The sequence below is a fragment of the Salminus brasiliensis genome, chromosome 24 (assembly GCF_030463535.1).
Source record: "Salminus brasiliensis chromosome 24, fSalBra1.hap2, whole genome shotgun sequence".
Classification (NCBI taxonomy): Eukaryota; Metazoa; Chordata; class Actinopteri; order Characiformes; family Bryconidae; genus Salminus; species Salminus brasiliensis.
In genome coordinates, this window is record NC_132901.1 from 17940210 (window position 1) to 17952422 (window position 12213).

General features: G+C 42.1%; 1 protein-coding gene across 2 annotated transcripts in view; it reads right to left on the minus strand.

Moving 5' to 3' along the window:
* Positions 1-12213, minus strand: part of LOC140546864 (hepatocyte growth factor activator) — a 64033-nt gene that overhangs the window by 29547 nt on the left and 22273 nt on the right. Inside the window, exon 1 of one of the 2 annotated variants that reach the window (XM_072670286.1) lies at positions 1158-1310. The exons of the other annotated variant lie outside the window; for it this stretch is intronic. Within the exon in view, the coding sequence (XP_072526387.1) occupies positions 1158-1241 (84 nt within the window). The 5' untranslated portion in view covers positions 1242-1310. Of the gene's footprint in view, positions 1-1157; positions 1311-12213 lie in introns of those variants that run through there. 2 annotated transcript variants of the gene reach the window in all.

Sequence of the window (12213 nt, forward strand, 5' to 3'; positions counted from 1 at the left end):
AAGGAAGGAAGTGAAGGAAGTGAAGAAATGAAGGGTTGAAGGAAGGAAGGGAATAAAGGAGGGAAGGAATTAATGAGGGAGGCAATAAAGGAATGAAGTGAATGAAGGAGGAATAAAGGAATGAAGTGAAGGAAGAAAGGAAGTGAATGAAGTGAATGAAGGAAGTGAATGAAGTGAACGAATGAAGAAAGGAAGTGAATAAAGTGAACGAATGAAGGAAGGAAGTGAATGAAGAAAGTGAATGAAGTGACTGAATGAAGGAAGGAAGTGAATGAAGTGAACGAATGAAGGAAGTGAACGAATGAAGGAAGGAAGTGAATGAAGGAAGTGAATGAAGTGACTGAATGAAGGAAGGAAGTGAATGAAGTGAACGAATGAAGAAAGGAAGTGAATGAAGTGAACGAATGAAGGAAGGAAGTGAATGAAGAAAGTGAAGGAAGTGACTGAATGAAGGAAGGAAGTGAATGAAGTGAATGAAGGAAGTGAATGAATGAAGAAAGTGAAGGAAGTGACTGAAGTGAACGAATGAAGGAAGGAAGTGAATGAAGAAAGTGAAGGAAGTGACTGAAGTGAACGAATGAAGGAAGGAAGTGAAGGAAGTGACTAAATGAAGGAAGGAAGTGACTGAATGAAGGAAGGAAGTGAATGAATAAAGGAAGGAAGTGAAGGAAGTGACTGAATGAATGAGAGAATGAAGAAAGAGAGAAAGAAAGACATTTAAAGAAGGAAAAAGGAAAGAACACTAAACAAAAAGGGGAGAAAGAATGGGAAAGGCATGAAAGAAGGGGAAAGAGAGAAATGGAGAATGTCAAAATAAAATAACAGAAGAAATGAAAGATAGGAAGTAAAGAAGGAATGAAGGAAAGAAAGAAACAATAAAAGATTAGAAAAAAGACAAAAGAAAAACAGATAAAGAAAAAAACATTTAAAAAGTAAATAATATAAGAGATATAACACATGAAGAGAATCAGTACAAAAATGATGGAGGAAAACAGAAAGAGAGAGAGAGAGAGAGAGAGAGAGAGAGAACAAACGTAAACATCTATCGGATATATCATCTCTCTCCTCAGCTGAACTCCCGCTAAATTAAAGTCAAACTGGTTGAACCCCAGAAACAGAGGCTCGACATTCAGCTCAGTCTCCTCTAATCCACCTACCGCTCCAGCACCGCGCGCACAGGACCGCAGCATCAGCGCAGACAGCACGAGACTCCAAAAACACGCGCGCTCGGGTACGCGCATCTCCGCTACCACTACAGCTTCACCCCGGGTACTCTCCAGCAGCGTGCGCGCGCTTCCTCTGTCAGGGAGAGTGAGACTTTTAAAGCTCTTTATTTAATCATAGTGAAGGAAGAGAGACAGCGCGAGAGTGGCAGAGAGAGAAAAGGTCAGCGTGAGCCTGAGTGAGAGAGCGAGAAAGAGAGAGGGGGAGGGAGGGAGGGACGGAGATACCGTCCCAAAACTGAGTTGCGTCACTTGTGAGTTTTTTATAAAACAGAAAGAGAAAAAAGGACAGAACTGCTTGAGTGAAACCGCCTACCAGCCTATCAGACACCAGCCTATCAGACACCAGCCTACCAGACACCAGCCTATCAGACACCAGCCTACCAGACACCAGCCTACCAGACACCAGCCTATCAGAAACTATCCTACAAGACACCAGCCTATCAGATACCAGCCTATCAGACACCAGCCTATCAGACACCAGCCTACCAGACACCAGCCTATCAGACACCAGCCTACCAGACACCAGCCTACCAGACACCAGCCTATCAGAAACTATCCTACAAGACACCAGCCTATCAGATACCAGCCTATCAGACACCAGCCTATCAGAAACTATCCTATCAGACACCAGCCTATCAGACACCAGCCTATCAGACACCAGCCTATCAGAAACTATCCTACAAGACACCAGCCTATCAGACACCAGCCTATCAGACACCAGCCAATCAGAAACTATCCTACCAGACACCAGCCTATCAGAAACTATCCTACCAGACACCAGCCTATCAGACACCAGCCTATCAGAAACTATCCTACCAGACACCAGCCTATCAGAAAATATCCTACCAGACACCAGCCTATCAGAAACCATCCTACCAGACACCAGCCTATCAGAAACTATCCTACAAGACACCAGCCTATCAGACACCAGCCTACCAGACACCAGCCTATCAGACACCAGCCTACCAGACACCAGCCTACCAGACACCAGCCTATCAGAAACTATCCTACAAGACACCAGCCTATCAGATACCAGCCTATCAGACACCAGCCTATCAGAAACTATCCTATCAGACACCAGCCTATCAGACACCAGCCTATCAGACACCAGCCTATCAGAAACTATCCTACAAGACACCAGCCTATCAGACACCAGCCTATCAGACACCAGCCTATCAGACACCAGCCAATCAGAAACTATCCTACCAGACACCAGCCTATCAGAAACTATCCTACCAGACACCAGCCTATCAGACACCAGCCTATCAGACACCAGCCTATCAGAAACTATCCTACCAGACACCAGCCTATCAGAAACTATCCTACCAGACACCAGCCTATCAGAAACCATCCTACCAGACACCAGCCTATCAGAAACTATCCTACAAGACACCAGCCTATCAGACACCAGCCTATCAGACACCAGCCTATCAGAAACTATCCTACAAGACACCAGCCTATCAGACACCAGCCTATCAGACACCAGCCTACCAGACACCAGCCTATCAGACACCAGCCTATCAGACACCAGCCTATCGGAAACTATCCTACAAGACACCAGCCTATCAGAAACTATCCTACCAGACACCAGCCTATCAGAAACCATCCTACCAGACACCAGCCTATCAGAAACTATCCTACCAGAAACTATCCTACCAGACACCAGCCTATCAGAAACTATCCTACCAGACACCAGCTTATCAGAAACCATCCTACCAGACACCAGCCTATCAGAAACTATCCTACAAGACACCAGCCTATCAGAAACTATCCTACAAGACACCAGCCTATCAGACACCAGCCTATCAGATACCAGCCAATCAGAAACCATCCTATTAGAAACTATCCTACAAGACACCAGCCTATCAGACACCAGCCTATCAGACACCAGCCTATCAGACAACAGCCTATCAGACACCAGCCTATCAGACACCAGCCTATCAGACACCAGCCTATCAGAAACTATCCTACAAGACACCAGCCTATCAGACACCAGCCTATCAGACACCAGCCTACCAGACACCAGCCTATCAGACACCAGCCTATCAGAAACTATCCTACAAGACACCAGCCTATCAGACACCAGCCTATCAGATACCAGCCAATCAGAAACCATCCTATCAGAAACTATCCTACAAGACACCAGCCTATCAGACACCAGCCTATCAGACACCAGCCTACCAGACACCAGCCTATCAGACACCAGCCTATCAGACAACAGCCTATCAGACACCAGCCTATCAGACACCAGCCTATCAGACAACAGCCTATCAGAAACTATCCTACCAGAAACCAGCCTATCAGAAACTATCCTACAAGACACCAGCCTATCAGACACCAGCCTATCAGATACCAGCCAATCAGAAACCAGCCTATCAGAAACTATCCTACAAGACACCAGCCTATCAGACACCAGCCTATCAGATACTAGCCTATCAGAAACCATCCTACCAGACACCAGCCTATCAGAAACTATCCTACCAGACACCAGCCTATCATTAACTATCCTACCAGACACCAGCCTTTCAGAAACCATCCTACCAGACACCAGCCTATCAGAAACTATCCTACCAGACACCAGCCTATCAGAAACCAGCCTATCAGAAACTATCCTACCAGACACCAGCCTATCAGAAACCAGCTTATCAAAACCCAGCCTATCAGAAACTATCCTACCAGAAACCAGCCAATCAGAAACTATCCTATCAGAAACCAGTCTATCAGACACCAATATATCAGACATCAGCAAATCAGAAACCACCCAATCAGAAACCAGCGTATCAGAAACCAGCATACCAGACACCAGCCTATCAGAAACTATCCTATCAGAAACCAGCCTATCAGACACCAATATATCAGACATCAGCAAATCAGAAACCACCCAATCAGAAACCAGCTTATCAGAAACCAGCATACCAGAAACCAGCCTATCAGAAATCAGCCTATCAGGATGGACTAATGCATTCCAAACAGTGGCGTCATCGTCGAAATGCTTTCAAGTTTGTGCGTTGCCATGGCAGCAGAGTTAGCTTAGAGTTCCATAAACCCTGTTATTGATTAACATGGTGAAAAAAATTAAAAGTAAAAATAAAATAAAAAGTATCCAGGTTGCTGAATTGTCTAAACACAAGACTTCAACAATTGTCTCTTGGCAGGACTTCAAGACCTGTCCACACACTGCAAGTGCACCCATTGCTGAAATGCAGGTGTTTGTCTGCACACATTTTGTATAATCTCCATAGACAAGCAGTCAGTCCACCTTTTTCGCCATGCCCACTTTTAAAAGTTTGCTTATTTAGTCATTTTGTATCAAATGATTTTTGGTCGAAGACCTGCGTCTTAAAACATCCACCCAAACGTCCATTTCTATGGTCATTTCTGGCCAGCCATTTCTCTGGGAAATTCTTGGTTTCCCTCCACAAAATGGTTAGAGCAGACGTGTGGACGATTGGGTGGATGTTTTAAAAATGTAGCTTCTTAAACCACAGGTGCAGGTCCTCTTCTGTGGAAGCTGGTGGATATAAGTTATATGGTGCCCCACAGCGCTCCTCTTTCTCCTATTCTTACAGTAACTGTAGCGCCCTCTAACTGAGAGACATAGTACTGACTGTGTGTTTATTATCTCTGTGGTTGTTATCTATATCAGTCTACAGAATGCTACAGGATGCTCTACAAATCAGAATGCTCTCATATTCAGGTTTGTGGTACTTTCAGGTGGCTAGCAGAGCAGTGGTAAATATGGACGAAGTGGACAGAAGCAAACCTGCTTATTTCACAGTAGGGGGTGCTAGTCCTCTCAGGAGCAGAGCTGCTTCCCAGTGGAGAGAGTTGGAGAATGTTCAGTTGCTTTGACTTACTGCTAGCATACTGGCTAAAAGTCTAATACTTAGCAATGGCTTTACAGTGACATGGAAAAACCGAAGATCGTACAAAGAACTTACACTAAAGAACATACAAAGAACACACACTCACACAGCAGTGGAAAGTTGTAGTATATCTAGCATCTACTCTAAAGGACAAAAGTATTGGGACACTTGCTCAGTCATTGTTTCTTTGTCCGAAATCAAAGGTATTAAAAAAGTGTACCCTGCTTTTGCTAAAATAACTGTCTCTACTGTCCAGGCTAGTCTTTCTATTAGATTTTAGAAGGAGCATTGCTGTGAGGATTTGATTGCATTAGGCTACAAGAGCAAGGTCAAAGGATGTTAGATAATCACCACCCCAACTCATCCCCAAACTCATCCCACAAGTATTGGATGGAGCACCATCCATCATTCCAGATAGCACAGTTCTTCTACTGCGCCACAGCTCAATGCTGGGGGGCTTTATATCCTTCTAAGGCCACACTTGGCATGAGGTTCATGTTTATCTACCCCAGAGGGTCCAGTTCTATTGGCAGTACTTCTCTACAATGATCAGACAAGCTGTGTGTGTGTGTGTTTGTGTGTATTCCCACATCTGTGCCAGCAATGGGTGCAACTTAAAGTAACTAAATACATTCATTAAAAGGGGTGTCCACAAACATTAGAACATTTGCAAGGGTGACAAATTCAGGTCCGGGAGATTTTCAATCCTTCCAAGGATTCATTTTTTTAACTGCCTGGACAGCTCTACTGCTGGGTTGGGTTAAGTAGAGCTTCCAAAAGTGAGAAGAATAAGAAACAACGAGTGGTCCAGGGGAAGAACCAACAGAACAGGAATCAGGCACTAGATAAAACTGAGGACAGGTAGATTCCTTTCTATACTGTAAAACGTACAAGTCCATCCATTTAATTAGTTTCCCATGACTGCCTGCAATGCAGTTCCCCTCCCCTCCCACCTTTGCTGTCATCTGCCCTAGGGCCCTAGGCACCTTCTCATGGCGGCCCAGACAATACCTTCAATGCGCTCAAGTGAGAATGAAGAGCTTGTGAATTCTCCCAAGCGCTACAGTGTACTGATCATAACATCTGATGCAAGATCTCTGGTAACGTGAGATGTTTCATGGAGACACAGATTATGTGATGTGTTCCTAAAGAAGGTTAAACAGAAGCATAAATCATTCATGGACCAAAACTGTGTTTTGGTGAGTAACAGCACAGGATTTATCAACACAGGTAAACATACATGCACCACTTCCTCTGTTACTCAGGGGGTGCCTCAGGGTTCCGTTCTTGGCCCCCTTTTTTTTTTGTAATACGCATTGCGTCTTGGGCTGCTCATCTGCAGCCACAATCACAGCTTACCCTGCTATGCTGATGACAGATCTACGTAAGCAGTAATTCCACCATCCGCTCTCCCAGGCACTGACAGCTGTGGTGAGTGATAGCTTACTTACATTGAACAACGGACATCTTGGTAGATTCCAAACGTATAGAGTACAGCTTTTCAGTCCACAGAGATGCAGATATCGTTTGGTAAACACGCCGACTAACATTTAGCATGTCACTGGCGACCTTTATTTGTACCGCTATTGTAGCAATGGCACATGAAAAACAATATTATACTATATGGATAAAGTATTGGGACACCTGCTCATTTATTATTTTTACATTAAGAGTATTAAAATCCCTTATAATCCTGCGGTTTGAGTAAGTGTCTCTACTGTCTAGGAAAGACTTTCTTCTAGAAGTTGGAGCATTGCTGTGTGGATTTGATTGCACTGAGAAGAGCATTAGTGAGGTCAGGATGTTGAATGATCACCACCCTACCTTATCCTCAACTCCCCAACTCATCTTAAAAGTATTGGATGGAGCACCAACCATCATCATTTCAGAGAACACAGTTCCACTGCTCCACAGCTTAATGCTGGGGGGCTTTATACCCCTATAACCCACACCTGGCATTTATCTGCTCCAGAGAGTCCTATTCTATTGGCTACCTAAGATTTCTGAGCTTGCTAAGCATTTCTTTGGATGACAGGTGGGAGTGGTGGGATAAAGAGTTGAAACATCCACTAAGCGTTCAAAAGTTTGTGGACACTCTATTCGTCTAAGTACTGCCTGTAGAATAGCACTCTCTGCAGCAGATAAACATGAACATACTGGCTCCATGTTTAATGCCCCACAACACTGTGTTCTCTTGATTGATATGTAGCAATATCCATGACAAACTGATCATGGGAAATGAAGGCCGATTGAACACCTTCACTTTCCATTGCTCTCTTGACCCAGCAGACGAGCAGCAGACTTAAGAGAGATATATGAGACAAGCAGACAGTGCCATATGTTTATATTTCACCCATCTGTCTGCTTTACCTGTCTCTTTTCCCTCTCTTCTTTCTTTTGTAGACTTGAGCAATTTCAGAGCCCTGAACAAGTCAGGCCTTCCCCTCTGCAAGCGTGCAACCCAGGATCAAAGCGGTTCATTGAAATCCACCCCCTTGCAGCCAAGGTGTGTCAGGCTTTTGTAAGGAGCATTACTTAAGCAAGAAGTTGTGAGGAATGCAAGACTCTGTGGCAGTGGCCCATGAGGAAACAGGTGAGGTTAGGTGCTTTTATGAGCTTACATGCTTACTTCAAGTGTTGTAAGGCAGAAATCCTTATCCCATTTAGACTCTAGACGTAATATTTAGTTATTAATCTTGAGACGTATCATCCAGCAAGTAGGCCACTATGCATGATTCAGCAGCTACTGCTATGTGAAGTATGTAGCTATGAGACTGTGGAATGGAAGTCTGAACCTGCTGACGCTGACTTTCATAATCTTTTTATAGGCTGACGAAACAATGACAAAATGTGGTACGTTTCCACACCACATACAGTTAGTGCATGTTCTGTCGAGTTGTGCTACCTTGTCAAAGCATGCTACTATAATGTAGCTATGTTTATAGGTAAAGATGCCTAAAGAAACCAGCAGGTAACCCAACAACAGGTGGGCCCACAGTAACAGGCCGAGGGGTTAGTTGTAACAGTCAGTCAGTTGTAACTTCTGGTTTATTGATGAAAAACATCCTTAATTTCGTACAGTTTTCACCACACAAGCTTTAACCTTCCACACTGAATAAATATAATATCTGCACTGAAATAAATATGTATCACAAATTGTCAACTTATTTTTGACTACCAGTAAAACCAGTACAAGAATGCATTCAGCATTGAGCTATGGAGCATTAGAACTGTGTTCTCTGGAATGATGGTGGTGCTCCATCCAATACTTTTGGAATGAGTTGAGGAGTTGGGAATGAGGTTGAGTGGTGATCTTCCAACATTCGGACCCCACATCATCCTCAGATTCTCGAAGCAGTGCTCCAAAATCAAGTAGAAAGCCTGTTAACTGAGTTAATGCCCTTGATTTCAGGAGAAACAATGAGTGAGTCGATGTTCCAATACTTATGTCCAGAATACATTACAAAGGAAAAAAGATTCACTTCTATGACCTCTATTGTGTGTTTTTGATTCAACTGTCCATAACAACTGAACGTATGTGGTGGACCATGCAGAGCTATGAGTGTTTATTTATGGAGGTGTAGCTGTAACAGTATGCTAAACTAACCCCACCATGTAGAGGCCGTACGTCAGCCTGGCTAGACCACCTGCTTCAAAGCAGGGCTACAATACAACCAGTACACACTTCTGAAAAATATAGGTCCTACAAAGGGTTCTTTGATTGATGCTCTAGAAGAACCATTCATTGTATGCTTCCATAAACAGCCGTGTAAAGAAGGTGCTGTAAGCTGTGAGCTGTTACACACGGCTTAGTAATCAAAGCTGCTTCTGATGAAAAAGGTTACTTTCATTGTGCAAAAAAATGGTCTTCAGGGTGAATCTTGAGAAATCTATAGAGATGGGTCACACACATTTTTGAAGTGTTTTCGTCACTCCTTGCTCCACTCCCTGCACTCCCTCAGCAGCACCACCACCCCATTACTCATCCTGCTGGCCTGCTCAGGTAAAGACTCCTGCCAACTCTCTCCCATGGGCTCCTTCTTTTCAGCTCTTCTGACTCCTTCAGGCCCATTAGTCTCCACCAAGGGTTGGAGGTAAAACATCATTTGGAGTCTGGATCTCGGAGCAGAATGGAGCGAATCGACTTTGCCCTCTAGTGGTGAATTGCTACTGTGCGTGCCACATGATTGAAAACCTGGACACAGCAGGATGCACTCAGATTTGTGGACACCCCATTTAATAAATTCATGCATTTAGGTACTTTAAGCTGCACCCATTGCTGACAAAGATGTGCAAATGCACACACACACACATGCAGCTAGTCTAGTCTCTGTAGAAAGGTACTGCCATTAGAATAGGACTCTCTGGAGCAGATAAACATGAACCTATTGGCATCATGCCTAATGCCAGACGTGGACTGGAGAGGTATTAAGCCCCCCAGCATTGTAGCTGTGGAGCAGTGGAACTACTGTGTTCTCTGAAATGATGGTTGGTGCTCCATCTAATACTTTTGGGATGAGTTGGGGAGTTGGGGATGAGGCGAGGTAGTGGTCATCCAACATCCTGAGCTCACAGCATTGTTCCAAAATCTAGTAGAAAGCCTTCTTCCCTGGACAGTGGAGAGAGTGACTCCAACAAAAGCAGGATACCCTCCTTTTAGGGAAGAAACAATGAATGAGCAGTTGTCCCAATACTTTTGTCCACATTGTGAACATGGTATTGTAGTTGTTTCCGATGAAATTATGATAAAAATGTGGTTTCTAATAAACTGGCCATCAAGTGTGTCCTTTTCACTGGTATTGCACATTGGGGGATTTTCCCCCCAGACACAGTTCTGCATGGCCTTGTCCTCTCTGTTAATGATTGTTTTCCATAGAAATAGCAACAGGCCTGTTTTGTGCTTCAGCAACAGCGCCTCAGCGGGAAATCCCCTTGTCCAGTTCACTCCACAACTTTTCCTGTGTGTGAAAAAACAGTGTCTTACTGCCTCCATGTGGCCAAATAGAGGATCTGCAGTGGTTTCTCTCACCACCACCTATTCTGATACACTGATAAAGCACATGAAGGTGCTCATCACCATCAGATCCTTTTCCATTTTTTCCCCAACAGCTTATCTCTCTTTTTAGAAATTCCTTCCCATATATTAGTGGATACTTGTGATTGGATGCAGTTTTTTAAATCCAGTGCTGGTTTCCCCCTTCCACACCTTTTTCGACTTCCTGGTCTAGATTTCAGTAGTACTTCTGGTGTATGTAAATAATTACACATTCAGTTCTTGGGAAGAAAGCCCTTTAGGGTTCTTCCCCGTGCACCAAAAAGAACATACTGCCAAATCAAAAAGAACATGCTGTCACGCAATATGTGCATCTGATAAAGGACAAAGTGACTCCTTTTCATTTTCACACTCCTTTTTTGAGTAATGCCCCTTTTCCTGAGTAGAGCAAGGGAATTCCCATCAAGTGGTGGGACGGCATGCTCACCCACCTAGAGGACACTTCCAGCGTAATCAGGAGAGTGTATAAAAGCACTCTCACACACTGATTATAAACAGAGTGTGAAAGAGAGAGAGAGGGAGGGAGAGAGAGGGAGATTAGGTAGGTAATAAGGAGCTATAACTGAAGCCACTGGGTTAACTAAGGTAAGGCAAATCAGTTCATTCAGTTGTGTTTAAATGATGTCTGGGAAAGTGATCCTAAAATTAATTGTTTAATTATTTATATTATTCAATAACCTCTTTAATGTAAGTAACTACTATGTATTATTCAGTAACTAGTGTAAATATTCAATAAACACTTATTATTCTGTATTCTGTAACTATTATGAGTTATTCTTTAAATATTATGAATTATTTAGTAACTACTATGAATTATTCAGTAACTGTTATTAACTATTTAGTAACCACTATAAATGATTCAGTATGCACTATAAATTATTCAGTACATAGTATGAATTATTCAGTAACTAGTATGAATTATTCAGGATCTAGTGTAAATGTTCAGTAACCACTTGGAATTATTCTGTAACCCATTATGAATTATTCAGTAACTAGTGTGAATTATTCAGTAACCACTATGAATTATTCAGTAACTAGTGTGATTTTTTCAGTAACTACTATGTATTATTCAGTAACTAGTGTAAATATTCAATAAACACTTATTATTCTGTATTCTGTAACTATTATGAGTTATTCATTAAATATTATGAATTATTTAGTAACTACTATGAATTATTCAGTAACCACTATGAAGTATTCAGTAACCGCTATGAAGTATTCAGTAACCGCTATGATGCATTCAGTAACCACTATGAAGTATTCAGTAACCAATATTAAGTATTCAGTAACCAATATTAAGTATTCAGTAACCGCTATGAAGTATTTAGTAACCGCTATGAAGTATTTAGTAACCGCTATGAAGTATTCAGTAACCACTATAAAGTATTTAGTATCCACTATGAAGTATTTAGTAACCACTATGAAGTATTCAGTAACCACTATGAAGTATTCAGTAACCAATATTAAGTATTCAGTAACCGCTATGAAGTATTCAGTAACCGCTATGAAGTATTTAGTAACCGCTATGAAGTATTTAGTAACCGCTATGAAGTATTCAGTAACCACTATAAAGTATTTAGTATCCACTATGAAGTATTTAGTAACCACTATGAAGTATTCAGTAACCGCTATGAAGTATTCAGTAACCGCTATGAAGTATTTAGTAACCGCTATGAAGTATTTAGTAACTGCTATGAAGTATTTAGTAACCGCTATGAAGTATTCAGTAACTGCTAAAAGGATTCAGTATCTTTATTATTCAGTAACTACTTTAAATTGTTCAATATAAAGTTTTTTGTCTGTAACCACTATACATTTTTGATTAACTAATATGAATTATTCAGTTACCACTAAGCATTATCAGGTCATTTCTATAAAATACAAATGTAAGAAAGATCTGCTCATTGGCTTTTACTATAAATGTGTTTCAAGTCAACAGAAGGTTTTATGCCCTTAACTAGGCACCAGAAAAATGATAGTCCACAATAGTCAGCTATGTGCTCCACATGCAACAGAAATATTAGGGGTTCTTCTTTAATGAAATTCTTAATATGTCCACTGCATTAAG